This window comes from Phyllobates terribilis, unplaced genomic scaffold (genome assembly GCF_046119375.1).
Source record: "Phyllobates terribilis strain yellow unplaced genomic scaffold, ASM4611937v1 Scaffold_856__1_contigs__length_602872, whole genome shotgun sequence".
NCBI lineage: Eukaryota > Metazoa > Chordata > Amphibia > Anura > Dendrobatidae > Phyllobates > Phyllobates terribilis.
Genome location: NW_027363616.1, coordinates 344,500 through 368,640, shown reverse-complemented (window position 1 = coordinate 368,640; position 24,141 = coordinate 344,500). Strand labels below are relative to the sequence as shown.

At 44.7% G+C, this 24,141-nt stretch overlaps 1 protein-coding gene across 1 annotated transcript in view; it reads right to left on the bottom strand.

The window, feature by feature from the left end:
• The window catches only part of LOC141240577 (uncharacterized), a 94,042-nt gene that overhangs the window by 32,096 nt on the left and 37,805 nt on the right, over nucleotides 1–24,141 (bottom strand). The window contains exon 7 of the mRNA XM_073668667.1: nucleotides 17,840–19,143. Coding sequence (XP_073524768.1) covers nucleotides 17,840–19,143 — 1,304 coding nt within the window. The remainder of the gene's footprint in view (nucleotides 1–17,839; nucleotides 19,144–24,141) is intronic.

The following is a 24,141-nucleotide window of genomic DNA, read 5'->3' as shown; positions in this document are numbered from 1 at the left end:
ATTCTAATATTGCTGCGTCGCTCCTGATTCTCGTGATCTTCCAGGGTATTATGGATCAGATGTAGTTGTCGTTCATGAGCATTTAAGTTGTCAAGCAGCGCATTGGCTTGTTGTGAGAGTGCAGTTTGGGATTGTTCAAGCGTCTCCATCCTGTGGCCCTGTTGGGTAAGGTCATTTTTTATCTCTGCCAATTCTCGACTAATTGGTTCAAGGGTTTTAGCCAATATTCGCTTTATGAAAGAGCGAGTAACCGTGGAATCCTTATCTGAGCATTCTCCATCCGAGTCACTTTCCACCTCAGAGTCAGAATTGTCTATGTTTGTCATAACTAAGAACTTGGCGGTCTTTGTTGATTCTGTTGTAGTGCCCTGTTTCCTTAAGAATTGGTCAACATCAGCTTGGGTGACGGATTTCACAGCTTTAGATGCATTTTTAGGGGGCTTAACACTGGACTTCCCCATAGTGTTACTGGAAAGCTCTGTAGAGGAGAATATTGTCAAGTTATGGTGCGATGGCTCCACCTGCTGGCTTAGGGGTGTTTAATACGACATATCTTATCAGGCAGTGTTATATGGTCAGAATCCGAATATATTACTGGTAGATCCTACTGGTGGGAGTTGTAGTACACCAGAAATAGAGAATAAAAAGCTGTACAATCCACTAGGGTGAGAGATTATATTAGTGTGCAATAAAGCTCTATGCACAGCCTCTCTATTGCCTCTAAGATGCACAAGACATCAGTCCCAGGACATAGCTTGCAGGCTCAATTGGGGCTAGAACAGTGGGCTGGTGATAGAATATCAGTGGGTGTCCAGGTGACACTGGGGCCTGCTGTATTGTTTTATATATAAAAGTAGTAGCCTCAGCCTCTGTGTCCTTAATTATTCTTCAGCCCTGCTCAGATTTGGCCAGAGTCTGTAGTGCTAATTTTAATAGAAGAGCTGCAGCCTCAGTCGCAGGAGTCTCCACTTCTCCCCAGCACTGCTTAAGTCCCACGCCCCCAGTCTGGTTCCCTTTGCTCTGGCGACGGGGCTGAAGGGAATCTCAGGCCTCCGTGATCTCCGGAGCTCTCACCGCTCTTCAATGGCGTCGCCCCTCCCGTCTCTCCGTCACTCCCGCCGAGCAAGCCGCGCGATCAGCCGGTTGTTGGAGCCGGAGGCAGATGCGGATGTGTCGTCCAGGCCGCGCTCCTCTCAGGGAGCAAGACTGCGTGCACGCCAGGTCAAGATGGCGAGGGGCGGTGGGGGGGGGTCACAATGCAAACCCACCTGGGGCGAGCGGTAAGGCTTCTGCAGCTTTCTTTGTCGGGCTCCTCGGGTCCCAGAAGCTGTGGGCAGCAGGCAACAAAGGTCTAGGGGGTGGATGGCATCTTTGCGAGGCCAGATGTGGCCGCGGCTTGCCAATCGGTGGAAATTATTCGATCGGGTGAGTCACAGCCTGTGATCGTGGGGATTTTGTCATGTGACCCAGCCGTGTCATGTGATTGCGAGACTCCGCGCTGCAGGAAATTACATGTTTTGAAAGAGTGGGAATACATATAAGGTGGACAAAATGGAATGAGTCTGATGAGAGCACTATTATGGGATAATGTATTTGAAAAAGCACTGGGTTTTATATAGAAAAACCCTGGAATTATAGCAACCAAAATATAAAAGAGATATAAGCCCGCCCAGGAAGTGACATAGGACTCCCTGGAAAGGAGGGAAAGTAAACCTATTTACATACAGGAAGTGAGTGTGTGGGATTATCTCCCCATACATTTTTTGGAACAATAGTGGTGGCAGCACTCTGCACCACTGTAATGAACACTCACCATTGTGAGGCTCATTGAATTTTTTGTTTTACTCACTTTGACACTTTATTGGCACAGAATCACCTTCTCTCTTTGCATTATTTGTGCCTTCCCCAAAATTCTAAACATACTCCTCTGATGAACTCTCTGTAAGAAAAAAGAAATGTGTCGGGAGGGATTTTTGTGGGATATGTTAGAAGGTGCACTTGGGTACTGCCCTTGTTAGGGCGTGAGCTAACACCACGGGCACGACGGGACAGCATCAGTCCTCAGAAAAAGATCAACTGAGACAGATAGAAAATCCCGGATGGAGTCTACATGCAAAATGGGTGAGATCCACACATTTTCTTTCTATATTGCACAATAGCATTTTAGATTATGATTAATGTTATTTAACAGTCAGGACTGGATATATTCATCAGGAGACTGTATCCTGTAAATATCTGTAACAAGTCTTTTTGTGTCCCGAGTTTAAAAGGGATTATGTTGAGTCAGTAATGACTATATAGGATATAAAGTTTTATAAGTAAAGGTTATGTTTTAAGAGAATCCTCTCTGCTGTGAGATGTCCTTTTGTTTAGGAATTGAAGGACAGGTCCCAATAAAATGTCCCTTTTTCCCACAAAAAAAAGAAGGTGGTCTCACCCATCTATCCCGAAGGCATCTATCAAGAAGTATGGCCAATGACATGGTAGCCTCCAAGGACTGAGGGGTTTCATATACTGCCAAGGCATCTTTCAATCTTTCAGTAAGACCTTCACAAAATTGGCTTCTAAGGGCTGAGTCATTCCATTTAGAATCCGTTGCCCATCTACGGAATTCAGAACTAAACATCTCCACTGACCGATTGCCCTGCTAAAGGCGACGTAGCCTAGACTCAGCAAAGGCGACTCAGTCAGGGTCATCACAGATGAGGGCCAGGGCCCCAAAAAAAACCTCCACAGACTGGAGACAAACCGAAACCTGCGGTAAAGAAAAAGCCCAGGATCGTGGACCTGCAACAGTGAGATCACAATTCCTACTCGTTGCTCCTCACTTCCGGAGGAGTAAGGACGAAGTATAAAATACAGTTTCCAGGCCTCCTTGAATACAAAAAAACTTGTCCCTACTTCTTGAAAACCTGTCCAAGAGGGCAACCTTGGGTTCAGGCTGGACAGGCCTACCTGAAGAGACCCCCACATTAGCGACCTGTAGCCGCTGATGCTGTTGCTGAACCTCACAACGGAGGTCATTCACCTCCAGAGACAGACCGTGCAGCCACTCTGTGAGCTCTGCAACAGAACCCATACTAAGGAGAAAGGAAAAAAACCCACACACGAAAAAAAACAACACACAATTAAACCCAAATGTCAGTTGTTATTTTTTGTCTCTAAATGTGCACAGCCAGTGATAATATCACGCAAGGTGAGGGAAAGACTAAATACAACACGAAGGGATTAGGGGAAGGGGGGAGTGGAGACCTCCTAGACTGATCTGACATCACCCTGTCTCCCCTACTGTCCCTATATTGGTTGTTCGCCAATCGCCGCACAGGAATCTACCCCTGTATTTACCTAGCGCTTGGCCCTGGCTAGGGAATGGGGGGGGGGGGGGGTGAGCACTAGTCAGTCCCCACTAAACACTAAAGACAACAAGGTAGACAGATATGGGGGAAAATAACTTGGCTTGAGCCGACTTCAGAGAGATAACACACATGTCCTCTTTGCTCCAGAGAGGAAGTAAGCAGACTGCACCTGCTCCAAGCTTTCACAAGGAAACATGTGAATATCACCGGCGCCTCCCTATTGCAGACTGAAAGTATTTAAACACCCAGGCCAGGGTGTTAATTAGCAAGAGGGAGGTAGCCGCTGGGTCCTAGAGTGAGACAGATCTAAGAAGGTGTATGTAATGCTAAATTAATATATCTCCTGCAACCACCTGCAGGGTGACTGTCACATCTGACACACCCATGACACCATCCCAGCCTTGTGCAGGTCTACAATTTTGTCCCTGATGTCCTTACACAGCTCTTTGGACTTGGCCATGGTGGAGAGGTTGGAGTGTGATTGATTGAGTGTGTGGACAGATGTCTTCTATACATGTAACAAGATGCAATTAATACAGACAATGAGTGCAGAGTAGGAGGGCTTCCTAAAGAAAAACTAACAGGTCTGTGAGAGGCAGAATTCTTGCGGGTTGGTAGGTGATCAATTACTTATTTCATGCAATAAAATGTCATTTAATTGACGCTGAGAAGGTGTTTGACCAACTCAATTGGTCGTTTGTCTTCTCGATGTTAAATAGGTTTGGGTTTCTGGGTCCAATTATTCACTTCATTAGAGCCCTTTATACAATACCCTCAGCCAAGGTGTCTGTTAATGGAACCATGTCTGATGAATTGTCTGTTTGTTAGGAAATCCCTGCATGTGTCACAGCTGTCTAACAACCCTGACACATGCAGCCTCAGCGGCACTAACATAGATGCCGAGCACCCGAGCGTGCTCACCGAAGGGTTAACAATACACGCTCGCTCATCACTAATGAGAACAATACGTAATGGGGTCTCCACATACCTCCACCTGCAGAGCCGCCACCACATATATGGCTGCTCTGTGCGCACAGGAGCTGTGATGAGGTCACAGGAGGGGAGGAGTCAGGGGTCACATGATCAGGGGCCTCAGTGGATGCAGGACTCTGCTGTGCTGGTTGTCATGGTGCTGGATGAGCTGACGTTTATGTGTGGGGTCAGGAGGGGTTTACAGTGTGGATGTAGCAGAGCCGCGTGTGTACGAGGTGTACGGAGCAGAGCCGCGTGTGTACGAGGTGTACGGAGCAGAGCCGCGTGTGTACGAGGTGTACGGAGCAGAGCTGCGTGTGTGCGAGGTGTACAGAGCAGAGCCGCGTGTGTACGAGGTGTACGGAGCAGAGGCGCGTGTGTACGAGGCGTACGGAGCGGAGCCGAGCGTGTAGGAGGCGTACGGAGCGGAGCCGCGTGTGTACGAGGTGTATGGAGCAGAGCCGCGTGTGTACGAGGTGTACGGAGCAGAGCCGCGTGTGTACGAGGTGTACGGAGCAGAGCCGCGTGTGTACGAGGTGTACGGAGCAGAGCCGCGTGTGTACGAGGTGTACGGAGCCGAGCCGCGTGTGTACGAGGTGTACGGAGCCGAGCCGCGTGTGTACGAGGTGTACGGAGCGGAGCCGCGTGTGTACGAGGTGTACGGGGCAGAGCCGCGTGTGTACGAGGTGTACGGAGCGGAGCCGCGTGTGTACGAGGTGTACAGAGCAGAGCCGCGTGTGTATGAGGCGTACGGAGCGGAGCCGTGCGTGTACAGAGCGGAGCCGCGCGTGTACGAGGTGTACAGAGCGGAGCCACGTGTACGAGGTGTACGGAGCGGAGCCGTGTGTGTACGAGGTGTACGGAGCGGAGCCGTGTGTGTACGAGGTGTACGGAGCGGAGCCGCGTGTACGAGGTGTACGGAGCGGAGCCGTGTGTGTACGAGGTGTATGGAGCGGAGCCGCGTGTGTACGAGGTGTACGGAGCGGAGCCGCGTATGTACGAGGTGTACGGAGCGGAGCCGCGTGTGTACGAGGCGTACGGAGCGGAGCCACGTATGTACGAGGTGTACGGAGCGGAGCCGCGTGTGTACGAGGCGTACGGAGCAGAGCCGCGTGTGTACGAGGTGTACGAAGCAGAGCCGGGTGTGTGCGAGGTGTACAGAGCAGAGCCGTGTGTGTACGGAGCGGAGCCGCACGTGTACGAGGTGTACGGAGCGGAGCCGTGTGTGTACGAGGTGTACAGAGCGGAGCCGCGTGTGTATGAAGCGGAGCCGTGTGTGTACGAGCTGTACGGAGCAGAGCCGTGTGTGTCTGAGGCGTACGGAGCAGAGCCGTGTGTGTACGAGGTGTACGCAGGGGAGCCGTGTGTGTACGAGGTGTACGGAGCAGAGCCGCGCGTGTACGAGGTGTACGGAGCAGAGCAGCGCGTGTACGAGGTGTACGGAGCAGAGCCGCGCGTGTACGAGGTGTACGGAGCAGAGCCGGGTGTGTACGAGGTGTACGGAGCGGAGCCGTGCGTGTATGGAGCGAAGCCGTGTGTGTAAGAGGTGTACGGAGCGGAGCCATGTGTGTACGAGGTGTACGGAGCAGAATGCCTTCAAGTGGTGTTATAAGTGAAGTTAAATGGGAAAGGTTTATAGAGAATAGTGGTTGGTTGAAAGATCACGGTTTGGAGGGCACCGCCAAGAATTAGTTGATAGTTTCAAAGGATGTGCTGATTGGTGGTTGCAAAGAAGTTAAGACAGGCAATAAGTATTGTTATCATGTGTATGACCCCCAAACAATTCAGCCGACTACCACTCTGAGTAGTCTTGTTGCCAGAGCTACTCCTCAGGTGCCTCCTTCGTTCAATGGACCTGTAGGATGGACATGTTGGAACTGTGGACAACAGAAACCAGACTGTAGAGACACTTGCTTTGCCTGTGGTGCTCCTCGACATAAGACAGCAAAAGGTGAATACCCGACAAATATTGGACGTACTGTCCACATGTACCCACTGTACACCCAGACCCGTGTCATAAAAACAGATTCCCCACAGCGTGGACTAGACGCTTCCTCCACCACTGCTGCAAAAATTACTACCCTGGATCAGACAGGACATACAGGAGACGATGTAGGGCGAGACCTCGACATCTTTTGAGACACTGAAACTGGTGTGGGATAGGGGTGACACAAGGGAGGTTAGGGTGACTGAATACCGTACATGGAGCCCAGGGGTCCAGCTTTCCATGCTAAAACAGCTCACAAACCCTGAAAAGAGTCTGGCAGCATTTGTCAGATCCCTACAGGAGATACGAGTGACCTATAACTGTACCTGGAGAGATTTAGAAGCTTTGACTAAAGCAAAGGCTGGAGATGTGAGAGGGACACATCATGTAAAGTAACAGTATGTGACTGCCAACACCCGAACACTATGCTACATCGAGCATGATCTGACCAGAGAAAGTGGGGAAGACTTTTGAGAACGAATGAAGAAGGGGGCGGATTTAAAGGTTTTGCCACCGGATGCTATTGGGGCTTTTGAAAAATTGAAAGAGTGTTTTATGTCTGCTCCTGTTCTAATCCAACCCCATCTCCAAGAACCATTCATTCTGGAGGTGGATGATTCGGAGGTCGGGGCTGTTTTATCTCAGGTGTTGCCAAACTCTGACTAATTTGCGGCCATGTGCTTTTTTCTCGAGAACATTTTCGTATGCTGTTGGGAATTGTGAGTTACTCTCTGTTAAATTAGCCTTTAAGGAATGGAGACATTTTCTCGAGGGGGCAGTTCATAAAGTCACTGTGGTCACTGACCAGAAGAATTTAACATTTATTGATCGTATATTCAGCTAAACAGCTAACTCCTAGACAGGCCAGAGGGTCCTTATTTTTCACTAGATTCAACTTCTCTATCACTTTTAGGCCAGGATCTAAGAATGTGAAGGCTGACATACTATATCGCAGTTTTAGTTCAGTTTCTCTTTCATCCTCCATTATTCCTAAGGATATTGTGGTTTCTGCTGTATCCTCGGATTTGGAAGCTGAGATCCTTAAAGTCCAATCGTTGGCTCCTTCCACCACTTCTGGGTCCAAATTATTTGTAGCTGTGTACCTAATATTGGATCTGTTTCAGGAGTTGCATTATTGCATCTTGAGTGGTCATCCTGAGGTCACAGCTATGTGGAATGCTATTACTAGGTTTTTTGGTGGCTATTTATGAATAATGATCTTGAAGATTTTGTATCCGCCTGTGAAGTTTGTGCACACGCTAAAGTCTATCATAATCGGCCGGCCGGGAAATTGGCTCCATTGCCAATTCCAGAAAGACAGTGGACTCATCTGTCCTTGAATTTCATCACGGATTTGCCTCTTTCTGGTGGGAACATGGTTATTTGGATGGTGGTTGGCTGATTCAGTAAACAGGCTCATTTTGTTCCCTTGTCAGGGTTACCTAATGCCGAGACACTCAGGTTGTTTGGCATGTTGTGAGATTGCATGGAATTGCTCCTAACATATTGTCTGATAGTAGAGTGCAATTTGTTTCCAAATTCTGGAGAGCTTTTTGTAAAAAACTGGAGATTGACTTGTCATTTTCCTGTGCCTACCACCCTGAAACCGGTCAGACAGAAAGGACAAGTCAATCTTTGGAACAAACTTTAAGGTGTTTTGTTGCGGCTCAGCAGGAGGACTGGTCTTCATTCTTACTTCTTACTGAGTTCGCCTCTAAGGCCACGTGCACATGTTGAGTACTTGGTGAGTTTTTTACCTCGGTATTTGTAAGCCAAGCCAAGGAGTGGAACAGTCAGAAGAAAAGTATAATAGAAACACGTGCACTACTTCAGAATTTTTCACCCACTCCTGACTTTCTTATGGGGCTTTCTTTTATCCAGAAAAAAATTATTTTACTTTCCTAGAAAAAACATATAATCAGATTCATGGTACAGTGATGGGCTCATAAGTAGCACCAACTTAAGCTAATTTATTTATGGGGATTTTTGAGAATATTTTTAATTATACTAATTTTAATAATAATATTTTCTATAAACGCTATATCAATGACCTGTTCATCATCTGGGATAACTCTAGTACTGATGTACATAACTTTATTACCTGGATCAATTCCAGCAGTTTGGGTCTAAAATGGCAAATGGTTCCTAGAGGCGCTCCCGTTGGAGGGCGAGTTCCCAAATCACTGGTAAAAGTTCAGATGTTTCGTGCGATCAGGGGTTGAGTGAAACACAATAGGTTAAAACTTGTGGATTTATTTGGAGTAAATCATAAAAATCACTCATGTATGATTTCTCACGCTAGTGATCTCTGATGACCGGGGGAATTATTTTTCCCACCATAGCCTCCATTATATCTCACCTCCTCTACACGAGCATCTCTCTGCTGTTAATCATCCTCTAGTAGCCGGGGTTCCTGTACTCCACTGACTTGTGCGTCCCATCAATTGTCATTTTACAAATATACACTGCTCAAAAACATAAAGGGAACACTTAAACAACAGAATATAACTCACAGCCCAACACCGTGCAGGACGCTTGGCATTTGCCACAGAACACCAGAATTGGCAAAGTCGCCACTGGCGCCCTGTGCTCGTCACAGATGAAAGCAGGTTCACACTGAGCACATGTGACAGACGTGACAGAGTCTGGAGACGCCGTGGAGAGCGATATGCTGCCTGCAACATCCTTCAGCATGACCGGTTTGGCAGTTGGTCAGTAATGGTGTGGGGTGGCTTTTCTTTGAAGGGCCGCACAGCCCTCCATGTAGTTCCTGCAAGATGGAGGCATTGAAGCTATGGACTGGCCCGCCAGTTCACCAAACCTGAATCCGATTGAGCACATCTGGGACATCATGTCTCACTCCATCCACCAACGTCACGTTGCACCACAGACTGTCCAGGAGTTGGCGGATGCTTTAGTCCAGGTCTGGGAGGAGATCCCACAGGAGACCATCCGCAATCTCATCAGTAGTATGCTCAGGCGTTGTAGGGAGGTCATACAGGCACGTGGAGGCCACACACAATACTCAGCCTCATTTTGACTTGTTTTAAGGACATTACATCAAAGTTGGATCAGCCTGTAGTGTGTTTTTCCACTTTAATTTTGGGGGTGACTCCAAATCCAGGCCTCCATTGGTTAATAAATTTGATTTCCATTGATGATTTTTGTGTGATTTTGTTGTCAGCACATTCCACTTTGTACAGAACAAAGTATTCAATGAGAATATTTCATTCATTCAGATCTAGGATGTGCTATTTGAGTGTTCCCTTTATTTTTTTGAGCAGTGTATTTATACTGAACTAATGGTACAGAACATACAGCTAGGAGTGTTACCACATGCTTTTGTGTGTGAATATCCTAGTTCGTCGCTTCTCCATAGACTATATTTATTTATACTATGATTATAGGCGCGTTCTCTCCAGTTTTTCATGTGTATTCATATATACCTAATTTATAACTATAATTATCATGCTCATTATATAAATACATTTCTATATGTTCTTTTATTGTTTTTTGTACGAATAGAAATTCCAAACACTTGCGTGGCTTCACATGACCATTCATATATCTCCTCATTGTCAAAGAAAGCTCCAAGACAAGTTCAATTCCATTTATTTTATTTTTATTATATATTTCTTTCTTCACTTCATTAGTTGTTTGTCTCATATTTACTACCATCTGTAACAATGTGTTTTGTCATCATTTTTACAATATTATATAAACATGTAAATGGCAACTCTTGACCTGCAGGATAAATGTGACGTCGTGGTCATATGATCTTGTTGGCCCCATTTTTAGCGCCTTTATTTGACGTCTTGTCTATATATTCCTGCTTCTGCTGATTGTGACTATATCGTGGTTTGTCCTGATGAAAAAGTTGTAAAACGTTGAAACGCGTTGACGAATAAACCGCTCACATTGGATTCTACATCTCTTCACTTTTCTTCAACGGCAGAGCAGATTAACCCCTTTGTTTCCAGTTTTTATCTTCTGAATCTCGTGGGTCTGCAGCAGCCTTCAGCTCTATCAGTGGTTGTGTGCACACAACAAACCAGGTGAGCTCCGCTGCGCATGTTCTCTCTACAATTTTAACCAGATAAGACCCTATTTGCGATTTTTATCCTTTCCAGTTTTCTTCACTTCACTATATTGATCCCATATTTAAATCTATTTATCTCAGACGTTTTACTAATTACTGTCACAAGAGGTTCAATTACTATTACAAACAATAAGGGAGACAGGGGGCCCCTTGTCTTGTACCTCTGTGAAATAAAAATTGATTAGACAGCCATTAGCTCTTATTTTGGCCTTTGGCATCGAATAAAGCAATTGCAACCATTTTATAAATTTGTCACCAAAGCCCATCTGCTGTAACATAGACCACAAATATTGTCATTCTACACTGTCAAAGGCCTTAGCGGCGTCCAAAGACAGGATCACTCAATGACCAATATTATCAGCCCTAGCTTGCATATTAAATAAAGCTTTCGGAGATTGATCGTGGTGGACTTAATGGACATAAACCCAGACTAATCTGGGTGTATTATTGAGATTACTTTTGAAAGTCTGTTAGCAAGAAGTTTGACGTCTACTGTTAAAAGTGAGATGGGTCTATAGGATGCCAGCAAGCTGGGGTCTTTGCCTTGTTTAGGCAACACAATAATTATGGCTTTCCTGCATGGACGTGGGCAATGATCCTCCTCCAAAACAGGAATTGTATACCTCCAATAACACTGGTAGTAATTCTTCCTTATATCTTTCATATACTTCCACTGGAAGACCGTCCATTCCCGGTGCTTTATCGTTGGCTATTGATCTCAGTGCCCATTCTAGTTCTTGTACATCAAGCAGTTCATCTAATAAATTCCGAGAGTTTAAGGAAAGGACCGGGAGCTCAGTTTTATCTAGGAAGGTCTGGGTCTGTTCTTCTGAGGGTTGAACCTGAGAAGTATACAGCTTTGCATAGTATTCCTCCAACACTTTCAGTATGTCCACTGTGGACTGTACCACATTATCCTCCTAGTCTGCAGACTGTATATAAAGGCGGAGTCCCTCTGGGCAGCAGCTATCACAGATAAGTGACCTGTTTTATCCCCCTCTTCACAATATTGCATCTTGGGAAACATCTTCTTCCTTCCTGCAGCTGCAATGTTCCCTGATTCAGCAGGTCCTGAGCTGCTTTCAGCCTGTTTTGCGCAGCCGGCGTTGGATCTGTAATCATCGCACTCTCTGCATCTCCCAATTCCTGAAACATGGATCCTGCTGCTTAGTTCGGGATTTAGCTGCTGAAATTTATTTAATAAAAATACCTCTAAAGGTTCACCTTCATGGCTTCCCATACATATAAAGATAGAAGTTGTATTTTTATTAATCACAAGATACTCCTTTAGTTTTCCATCAATTTTCTCAAGGTCTATAACTTGCAACCAAAAGGGGTTTAATTTCCCTGTGGGTCTGTACTGCATTGGGAGATTAAGCTTAGGGAGACACAGAGGAGAATGATGGGATAGGACTCTGGGCAGGAGCTGATGTCAGATATAAGACCCTGCATCAGTTCATTTCCAAGAGACAAATCCATTCTCCACAAAGAGGAGAACGTGGATGAGAAGCAGGAGTATTGGTATACATTAGGAGGACGGGCTCTCCAAAGAGCAATTATGACTGTCTCCTTAAGTAAGTGACCAAAAGGGGTACAATTGCTTTCTACCCTCTTAGCTTCATGCCTCCCTCTATCCCATTGAGAGTCCAGTATATTATTAAAGTCCCCTATTATAATATAGGGGGGTTTGCGAGAAGCCGGAAATAATAGTGAGAATTTTATGTATGATTATCCTGGAATATAGTGGTGGTATGTAGATAGAGATTATTAATAGAGATTTAGTAAGTAACTTACAGAACAAACATATCTAGTGACATATCTAGTAGAGTGCGTGGAGTGATAGTCGGCTGTAACCACTTCTTGTTTAGCAGATGAAGTTTCTCAGAGGTAAGATGTGTTTTTTGCAGACAAATCAGAGCAGGTTTTGCTGTTTAAAGATACTGAAAGATTGCCGTTTTTAACACTAGAAGAAAGACCCCTCACATTCTAACTAATTCATTTCACCAACCCCGCCATATTTAATGTAGTACATATGTTGTTTCCAATATCCTATTAGCAGAGCATTTACGTTTTACATAGCTAGTGTCAACAATATAAAACATACCCAAAAAAAAAAAAAAAAAAGAGACCCCCCACCCCCATAAAACCCCAACCCCAAAAGGCAGATATAAAACACCTTTTTTCCAGGTGAGAGACTGGGCAAAGTATTTCCATAGCGGTCTCTTTTAAAGTAGAAAAAATGGTGGCTCGGTCACTTTTGAACGTATGGGAGAATCCCGCCTAGAATGTAAGGCTCCTCGGGGATAATTCAACCCCAATTAGGCATAAAAACTGCGATATAATCATAATAGAACCTGAGGAAAAAAACATTTGTAAAGAACTGTCCAACAAGCAGCAACACACTTCTTCCCATATACTCACGAATCATCGTGTTTTTAAAGAATTAGGGTTTGTACCAAAGGATCTTCAACTTGTAGCATCCCAAATTTGATCCCGGTGTATTTGCCTCTCATTCAAATCCAGCTAGCGAAGGACTTCTTTTGAATCTTGAAAAAAAGTGTGCAGTACCTCCGGCTACCACCCTTAACTTGGCAGGGTATATCATTGAATATAGAACGTGCAGATCTCTCAGATGTTTTTGATATCAAGGAATCTGCCTCTTTGTTTCGGCCCTTCTATAGAATAATCTGGAAAGATCTAGATTTTGGATCTATTAATCGTTAGAGCTGGGTGATCCCTTGCCTGCCGCAGGATAATATATTTGTCCCGGTAGTGTACAATTTTAGCCAGCACAAGTCTTGGTGGAAGCCCAGGAGGAAGAGGACGGGTCGGTATGACTCGCCCCCTGGGCCGTGGGGTACCCGGAACCGGGCCTTCTGGTGTACGGTGCTGATGGGGGTAGTAGTGGCAACCCGATCCCGTGGCTCAGGGTGGTCAGACCAAATTGTGGCAGTCTATTTATCAGTGTTTTGAATGTCCGACTACGCCACCCGTGGATTGCAGTCAGAGATAACCGCCGCTGCAAGGCAGACCGCTGAGGCTGGTGTTGGTGTGCAGCACAGGGGTGCTTCCCCACGGGAAGAGTGTAGCCTCAGGGCAGTATAGGTGGATGCTGGGGGTGATGGTGCAGGCGCAGCAAAGATCACACTAAGTCCAATGGAGCAGTCCAGGGTTTTTACTCACAGTTGTTATCCATGTCACTTCTGTCAGCAATGACTGCCCAAGCCGTGCTGCGTCCACCAGGTGAGGAGCTGGGTCAACCCCCAGGCAATTCAGGAGTATGGCACAGGACCCCCATCTGTCCTTTCTCTGGCCTCTCGTGCCCCACCAGTGACCAAACTTCTGTCCAACTACCGTGGACCGTGTCGGGTAAGCGTTAGCCTCCGCTTCCCGCTATCCTATATGGTGCCTTTCTAGCAGGTTTGGCGGGGGGTCGCACCAATAAATGATCACGATCTCCGGTTCTTGGCTGAGGGATGATTTACCTCCACCAACTTGGGAATCCGGTACCCTTCCACAGCCTGACCCTTCACCCGATATAACGCGGGTTTGCAACGGTTGCTGTCCGTTCTGCTCTCTTAGGGTCCCTTCTGCTCTCTTAGGGTCCCTTCTGCCTTCTTGTTTCTGGAGCCTTTCTACTCCTCTGTCTTTTCTCCTCTCTGGCCCCGGCCTTCTCTCTAGGCCTGCTTCGTGGAGCTGAGCTCAGGCTGAGCCGACTCGACTTCTTATTTCCTGACTAAGATGGCTCCCACCTTTTATCTGCTTCTCTGTGTCTGAGCTCAGGTGACCTGCACCCAATGAGCTCCTTACTATGCTCCAGAAACCGTCCCCTTCTGCTCCTACATCACTGGGTTCTCTCCCCCCTCCCCACTCCAGCCAGGGACATGGTCAGTTGTGCCTGCATAAATGGGAGCACCGTCGAGCTGTCCCCCGGAAATGGGGTGAGTGTGTGTATGCAGCTAACTGAGCCCTGGTCCACACTCCATCCTTACCTGGGAGTGGAATATCACACCTCTGGTTGAGGGGCAATACCCCTGTAGCAACCGAACCCTCGGGGCGCTACAGGTACACTATGAACTCATTCTACAGCCTATAGGGGTGGGTTAAGGTTTCAAGCCCTATTATTAATTTCAGCAAGTTGTCAAAGAATTCAGTAGGAGAAGAGCCTTCTAGTTTTTCAGGCACACCAATAAGTGGTATATTACTGAGCCTGGATCTATTTCAAGGTCATCTGTTTTCGCCAGAAGTGCTGATATTTGCTGTGCTGCAAAGCTGCTCTCATTGCTTCTATAGGCAATCTGATCTTCAATGGCGCTGACGCTGCCCCTGCTCTATTTTCTGCAGTTTGTGTTGTATACCTGCTATCTCATCTTTAAAGCGCACTTGTCAGCAGGATTGTGCTTAGTAAACCACATACACTGTCAGGTGGGTGCCGTTATACTGAGTACAGTTGATGAAATCCGTCCAGCGGTTCTTTTATAATCTTTACTTTCATTTCTGACATAATGATATGCATGTGCTCTCATTACCTATTAATGTATGCCTATCTCTGCCTTGTGACAGGTCACTGTACTTTCAGTGATCTGCCTACTATTTTACGTACTGACTGTGCAAATTGTCTCTTCAGAGAGGAAGAGGACCAGAACTCGAGTGCCACCTGCAGGAAGTAGCAATTCTAAAAGTCAATAGTGACCCTTTAACGAGCCTTATCACATAACTTAGGATATAAGCCAGAACCAAAAACTCAATTTGCAGACAGTACCCGAAAACATTTTGCTAGAGGAAAAATAAATTTTCCTGCAGCAATATGGCCCCCGCTCTTCCGCAGTAGCATTTCTCGGTTGCCGAGAGATGCTACTGCGCATGTGCGGTGCCATATTGCTGCACCCAAATTATTTTTCCAAAAGCAAAATGGCGCCCTGGCATGCACAGTAGCATTTCTTGGCAAACAAGAGATGCTACTGCGCATGCGCTGGCCGCCGCGGCCATTTTGGGGAATGTAAATTTCACTTTGTGACACAAATTACACAGTCAGTATGTAAAATAGTAGGCAGGTCACTGAAAGCACAGTGACCTGTCACAAGGCAGAGATAGGCATACATGAATACATAATGAGAGCACATGCATATCATTATGTCATAAATGAAAGTAAAGATTATAAAAAAAAAATGCTGGATGGATTTAATTAACAAAGGTATCATTTTACTTACTATAACAGCGCCCACCTTACAGTGTATGTGGTTTACTAAGCACAATCCTGTTGACAGGTGCGCTTTAAGACCACCAAAATGTACATTCAAAGTAGATTGTAAATCCTCTCCATGTACCTCTGCCATGAAAACATCTTTTAAAGTAGGTTCCTCAGGTACCTGTATGTCCCAATGGCACAAATTAGACCGTGGGGCAGCGAGTACTCTGTCACATGCAGTTTTCGACCCTCCATCAATCTGGATCCCTCTCCCATCTCCCCCTCATCCAACTTCTCTGCTCTGGAGGCCATGCACAGGTGCGGGGTAGCTGCTATAAGGTCACTGTCATCTGCTGAGACCTGTATTTGTGTGCGGGCAAATTGCTCCAGCCTGGCCACCACTTCCCTCCTCCATCTGTCTCCAGCATGTCAAGCGTGGTGTCATTTTGGAGCTGAAAGCCTGCTTCTCCCGCTGTCTTTCTGTGGCTTTTCCTGGTTATTTTGTTTTTCCCTGGAGCAAAGTTATCCGGTAGATAGATAGCTATTTTCAGGATGATCGTCGGGTCCTATATTTGATAAATAGCTAGATGCTCGACAGGAGCTTCTCCATCTGCTTGTTCTCACATGCCGTTAAGGTGGTTGCCCACCTACTTAGTCTTCATGGCGGATACACAAAAGTATTGCTGCTTTCTGTGTAAGTGGGATAGTCGCGCAAAAAATATCACTACAATAAAAGAGACCGGCCTCTCTGACATTCACTTCAGCAAGGGAGTAAAACTGTCCTGCATCCAGAAGTTGTTGATCCACCTAGGTAATGGTGGTAACAAAATCTTATTAAGTTGGGCCTGTTGAAGCACTTTCTAAAGGCAATGGATAAAAATGTAAAAGCATTCATGCATCTCATCGATAAATTTCCAATTTTAAGTGAAGCAAAGATAAAAGGAGTCGTCTTTATTGGACCTCAGATTCGTAAGCTTCTTCAAGATGAGGAGTTTCTTCATTTGTTGTAGGACAAGGAGGAGAAGTGAACGACGAGCACAGTGAGAGATTTAACCAAGATATTGTGGCTATGGAGAAAAGATATCAAGGAAAAATGAATGCATCAATCCTTGCAGATTACTGCTGCACAATTGTAAGAGATGATCCGATGCAGGAGTACAAGAAACAAGCAAAAAAGAGCTGTCATTGAATGAGGACTAATTTTTGTAGAGCAATTTCTGCAACTGTTTATAATTCGCAATAGTGTTTAGACATGTTTTAGTTATCCAAATTGTTGCTAAGTTTCCTCTAAATAAATATCAGAAAACTGTCATAAAATATTCAGCATCTGTATATTTACAAAAAATAATATTTCAAAGTACTGATAGTTTTATGCATTAATAATATATAACGCATAAAAGTAAAAATAAATAAGCAGCAACAAAAGGAAAACTCTTTGATATAGAAACAAGAGACAACTAAAATTTTTTATCATGCAATTTGAATTCAGGAAGTGAAAATCATTAAGAAAGGGCTCATTTCATAACTGAACCTGACAATTTTGAAAATATGTAAAACAGTGTTACATGATCTCAAAGGTCTTTAAGCTAGTCAGGTGGAAGGTTCTTCAGCTGCTCACTAAGGATGTGCAGCCTCTGTGCAAGTCCCGGTACCTTACTTTCCTGCTCTGCACCAATCAGTTAGATAACTGTGGGGCCGGACGAGAGAGCAGTTCTCTCACTGATCAGAAAGGACATTGTCTCATTGTTCTCAGTCATAGGAAGCTACCTCCAGTCTATAGGACGCACTCATTTATTAGCAAGTTTTTTTCTTGCTAAAAGTGTGTCTTTCCAAGTAAAACTTTTTCCACATTAAGAATATAAAAAAGGCTTCTCTCCTGTGTGACTTCTCTGATGTCTATCAAGATGCGCTTTCTGGTTAAAACATTTCCCACATACTGAACATGAAAAAGGCTTCTCCCCTGTGTGAATTCTCTGATGTTTGATAAGACTTGACTTCTCTGTAAAACATTTCCCACATTCTGAACATGAAAAAGGCTTATCCCCTGTGTGAGTTTTCTGGTGACTAAAAAGATTTGATGTAGTCGCAAAACATTTCCCACATTCTGAACATGAGAAAGGTTTCTCTCCTGTGTGAGTTCTTTGATGTGTAACAAGAATTGATTTCTGGTTAAAAGATTTCCCACATTCTGAACAGGATAAAGGCATTTTCCCTGTGTGAGTTCTCTGGTGTATAACAAGTCTCCACTTCCGGCTAAAACATTTTTCACATTCTGAACATGAAAAAGGCTTCTCCCCTTTGTGAGTTCTCTGATGTATAACAAGAGTTGATTTCTGTGTAAAACATTTTCCACATTCTGAACAGGAAAAAGGCTTTTCGCCTGTGTGAGTTCGCTGGTGCTTAACCACATCTGATTTCTGGTTAAAACATTTCCCACATTCTGAACATGAAAAAGGCTTTTCCCCCGTGTGAGTTCTCTGGTGCTTAACAAAATTTGATCTCTGGTTAAAACATTTCCCACATTCTGAACATGAAAAAGGCATCTTCCCTGTGTGAGTTCTCTGGTGTAGAACAAGACTCCATTTCCAGTTAAAACATTTCGCACATTTTGAACATGAAAAAGGCTTCTCCCCTGTGTGAGTTCCCTGGTGACTAACAAGATTTGATTTCTGGTTAAAACATTTCCCACATTCTGAACATGAAAAAAGCTTCTCCCCTGTGTGAGTTCTTTGGTGTGTAACAAGTCTCCATTTCCGGTTAAAACATTTCCCACATTCTGAACATGAAAAAGGCTTCTCCCCTGTGTGAGTTCTCTGGTGTATAACAAGTCTCCATTTCCGGTTAAAACATTTCCCACATTCTGAACATGAAAAAGGCTTCTCCCCTGTGTGAGTTCTCTGATGTATAACAAGATGTGATTTCTGTGTAAAACATTTTCCACATTCTGAACAGGAAAAAGGCTTTTCCCCTGTGTGAGTTCTCTGGTGCTTAACAAAATTTGATTTCTGGTTAAAACATTTCCCACATTCTGAACATGAAAAAGGCATCTTCCCTGTGTGAGTTCTCTGGTGTAGAACAAGACTCCATTTCCAGTTAAAACATTTTGCACATTTTGAACATGAAAAAGGCTTCTCCCCTGTGTGAGTTCTCTGGTGACTAACAAGATTTGATTTCTGGTTAAAACATTTCCTACACTTGAAACAAGAAAACATTTTCTCTGCTGTGTGAATTTTTTGATGTTTAAGAAAAGATTTTTCGAGGAGAAAGCTATTTCCATATTCTGATAGTGAAAATGGCTTCTTAGCTTTAGGAGTAGTTCGTTTTTTAATGCTTATTTTGTGACTTTGATTTTCCTTAGTAGTCTGTAATGAATCAAAAGTTAGGACCTGTTTCAAAGGATGAGACAGATCTTTGCTGTGAAGGGATGATGGTATATCTGGAGTAATGGGATTCACTTCAATTATATCCTGTGGGATATCAAGATCATCTGATTTGAAAATTGAGGATGTCAGCTGTCCCTCTGATCTCCTGGCACAGTCATCTGCTAAGTAAAAAAAATATATTATTTTTGAATAAAATATTCTTGAAATTTATATTTTTGAACATTTTTACTTAAAGTATCGGTAGAAATGGCAAGTTATATAAAAATAATGAATATTCACCAAGACAATGACAGTGCACAGTCTAATAGAAAACCTCATAGCATGAACCAGTAGAGCGTGGTTTTCAACTGTTTGTTCATTCTGCCTCCCAAATATGGAATAAAAATCCAAACAATGATATGTAGACAAAAATGATACCAATAAAACCTTCTATTCATCTCACAAAAAGCAAGCCCTCACTCAGGTCCATCATCTTTCAATGGAAAAACAAAGGTTTCCACATCATTAGTGGCTCTTAGGCTCTTGAAAAGCAACATGGCTTCCATGAACCAACCCAGAAAAATCTGCTCTTCCAAAGTCAAATAAGCTACTTACTTAACCCAAACAGAAAGCACCACACCCTACTAAATCTCAAAGCATATTACCGGAAGCTCTTAGATACAGCCTTGTTCTCCTCTGGTTCAGTCCTCTGTACTCAGCTTTTGGCTTGTGTATTTTGTTTTTTCTTGTGATCCCAGACCGTTTACCGACTACTCTTGTGTCTTCTGATTTTGTATCTTCTCTACCCTCCTGGTTCTGACTCAGCTACCTGACAATTCTTCTTGTCATCAAACTCCACAGAACAGCAGGCAACACCGTAGTCCAAGCCTAGGGGCCTCGGTGTAAGTCCTGATCCAAGTAGAGGGATTAAAGGATGATGGGCAAAACTTTGACTATAGGTGTCAGGAATATTATAAAATATTAATATCAGGAAAATGTCCCTCCATCTGCGTGACACACATGTTCAACCCCCTCCCTTATTCCCTTTCCGCTCAGCACAAAAGCCCCAATTAATGCACGACTGATAAATAGTTATTCACACACGGCCAGGGAAGAAGTGTGAAAACTTCGTTAGGAAGCAGGCCTCTTGTCCCTGAAAGACTCAGGAGGTACTTAAAATGCAGATTTCCCTAATTTGTGTGTAACTGTGAAGGGTCTTCCCCGAGCTTCAAAAGGGAATTTGCTGACTCACTGACTCCGATATTAGTTATGAAATAATATGAGTTCCATAGGTCCGACAATAATGAGACCCAAATGGGTAGTGACCAAAACAGCCCCAGAATATGCAGGTATTTTTCCACGGCTGTAATCACAATCAGGGAGCTGCAGCGCAAAAACACCCGAATAGTAGACTGCAGCTCTGGGATACGTGATATCAAAAGAAAGATAAAATCATGAGGGAAAATATGGCGTATGTTGCGAGCTTCTGCGATTAACGGGTGATGAGTTATCGCAAAAGTCAGCATTTCTAATAAAAATCTACAGGCTGAAGACCGGCCCACATGATGTCACCGCAAGGGGCGTGTGGCCAGGTCTCTCCTTAGGTATAAAGTAATCTAGGGGGAAGACAGAAGCACTCATTGCTGGGGGGAATACGAATTATACGCAAAGGGTCCTGTTCAATAACAGCAATCTGGAGAACCCCCCCTCCCACTATACTGAATCGTCTCCGTGATCGTGTAGTGTAAGTAATTTTCACTCTTTATCTTGTTTTATTTTATGTATCTGCTTATGTATTTTAATGCCCCCTTTGTAACATCCTTATGTATATATTTTTCCTAAACACTGCCTCCCTTTTGGATCAAATATAAAATTTAATAGTTCTGTTTCTTTTGTTCTGTAATCGTTCTCCTCCCCGAAGCCATAAACGCTACCGGGTTGGTTCCTGACCCGATACAAGTCCATTGACACCGGGCTGTATCAAACCAGAACTGGTGGCAGCATACCATCTGGGGGATTTGAGGAAGGCTGGCAGTGACGGTCGGAGGTGTGGATATATATTACTGGCGCAGCCAGCGAAATATATATATACCGCCCTCACTGCAGAGGGCTTCAAATACCCAGTGGGCTACAGGACAGCTTCTCCGGCGACCACTCGCTCTAGGTGCAGTACCTTGACTGACCTGAGAGGCGAGGGGGCGCCAGAGAGTTGTGCCTGTATTGTGGCGTCACGGATTGGTGACGTGTAAGGGATAACACCCCACAGTGTCTTCCCCCGCTGGTGGCGGCTTCCTGGCACTACTTACTCTAGGTGCAGTACCTTGACTGACCTGAGAGGTAAGAGGGCGCCAGAGAGCGGCACCCACCGGCCGGCAAGTTTTCCTGACAATAGGCAATAACACATCTATTGAAAAAAAAAAAAGAGTAACTAGTGGTGAAACCTCTCTCGGGTAATTGGAGTATGTGTCTCACTAATTACTTATCGGTAATGTGGTTTTCCTGAGCCCATGACAGCCCCACAACGAGAGAGGGAATCCACCCTTCAAGGACAGGAAACCTACAGAATAAAAGGGCGGCATGTCTCCACCATCTCAGTTGTTTACAGAGTATGAGAGGACACTACTTAATAGTTATATACCCCATGATTTTTCCTCCTACACACCGCGTGAATCAAACACCACGAAGGAAATGAAGTGATCATCCTCTACCAGTGACGAAAGGGAATATAAGGATGCTGTCATAGGCTCAGGAAAAACAAATTACCAGTAAGTAATTTAGTGTTATCCTATCACCCATGACAGCACCACAACGAGAGATTTACAGAGAAACTTTAACGTTAGGGTGGGACCACAGCCTGTAGAACCCTTTTCCTAAAGGAAAGGACAGCAGAAGATTCCAGATCAAGCCTATAGTGTCTTTAGAAGGTGCAAGGTGAAGACTGAATCACAACCTTACATATTGCTTGATGGGGACATCCGGTGCACAATTTCCTGATTTCTTTGGAAATTGGAAGCCATCTTGGGAAGATAGGCTGGTTCCAGAACCAGCCTATATTCTAGGATCTGTATAAATAGAGGATTAACCGACAAAAGCTTGAATGTCACTAACTTACCATGCTCAAGTCAGAGCCACCGGGATAATAGTCTTTAATGTGAAGACCTTGAATCCATGTGTTCAAGCGAAGGCTTGTTAGAGCCGTAAGCACCGGATTCAGATCCCAGAGTGCCATCTTTGGACTGGAAATGGGCCTAGATCCAAAGCTCACTTTCAAATTCCATACTTCATTGAAGGTTGGACACGGTTTCAGCTGTATACAGCTCAAAATGTCCACTTTTAATTCTCTTCCCCTTTATATGAGGTGCTGTTAAAGATAAAAGGTGAAACTTCGCCATCCGAACTGATTAGACAGTGTCATTAGAGATCTTGGCCGAGTTCCTCTATACTGGTTTATGTAAGCTAAAGCTCCTCTGTTGTATGACAAGATCTTTACATGGTGACGATGTATAGATGAATGGAGCTTTCTTATATACTGCCTAAAGCTTCTTTAGGTTAGAGGAACCGGATCTTTAGAGGCAACACACGGGTATATACCTGTGACCATGCTACATATGGAATGTAGGAGATTAGAGTTATTAACAGCAATATTGCCTTGTTTAGAGTTGTGGCCAGACTGCTTATTAATTTTGACATTTAGCAGGACTCCTTATTCTCCCTTGGGAGACCACAACTCTGGCTCACTGCCCAGTGAGTTCTGCAGCACTCAATGGATCTGCCCATAATCCCAAAATAGTTGAGGTAACCTATTGCCAATGCCTCTTCCTTCAATATGAGAGTTGTCCTAACTACTATAAGTCTCGATAAAGCCTTAAGGCTCATTGACATCTGAAGGGAAGGACACAAACTGAAAGCCTAAATCCTCATTTTATGCCAGGATCCTCAGGAAATTTGATGTTTCATGTGAATTGGAACCTGATTGTATACCTTCTTTAACTGCTAGACTACTATATAGCAATCTGGCACTACAGATTTAATAGCAGATCTTATAGAGTCAATTTCAAATGATCTAACTCTCAAGAATCTGTACAGCCCTTTCCGGTTGTAGTAAACCCAGGTAGAGCTGGGTTAAATAATAGCTTTACAGGTCTTGATTAGGGCGCCTGAAGAGCTAAGCACCAGAGCAGGCTAGGCATTCATCTTAGTCAGACTGCTGAAAAGCAGAGCAGACTATATGTGTCTTGGAACTAAACAGAGATACAGGCCAGGCTCCACCTGAGCGGAGTATGCAAGCATCAGTGGTTGCCCTGGATAAATGCTGTTTTGTTTGATCAAGCTGGGCTAGCTGAGCTGTATATGAGTAGTCAGGGTCTGTCCTATTTAGTCAGCGCTTGTACAAGGCCAGAAATATTATATTTATGACTTCCGTGCAACCTGTAAGGGTATGTGCACACGATGCAGAAATGCTCAGGATTTTTTCCTGAGCGTTTCTGCATCTCTCTGGCAGGAAAAAACGCATGCGGATTGTACATGCGGTTTCCTGCCAGGGACATGCGGAAATGAAGCGGTCTTCACTTTCATTTCCGCATGCGGGTTGACAAGCGCTTCCCAAGCGATTTTAGCATCACTTGGAAAGTGCTTGTCAACTTCACACTATATAAATCCATGCAACCGGCATGGATTTATATAGTGTGTGATGTCAAAAAATGACGTCAGCGAAGGTCCTTCATTCAACCGCGAAGTGCGCGGGAAGCCGGCAGGACGCAGCGCGGGCCGTCAGAAGGTGAGAATATATATATTTTTTATTTTATTCTTTTTTTTTAATGGTACCTGGGTCTGGATGAGAGTCCTCTCCTCCACACCTGGGTACCATCCGCACATTAGACCGCATGAAAAGCGCATCAACATATACAGTGATGCGGATTCCATGCGGTCTAATGCAAGTCAATGGCGGCAAAAGAGCAGCGTTTCCGCAAAATTAATTGACATGCTGCGGATTTTTGACCGCAGCGTTTACGCTGCGGAAAAATCCGCATCATGAGCACAGCACATGCGGATTTCCATTGGGGAACATTGCTGCCCTTCTACCATGCGTTTTTCATGCGTTTCCACGGCGTTTACGCAACTGCAAAAACGCCGCGGAAACGCATGAAAAACGCATCGTGTGAACTCAGCCTAAAAGA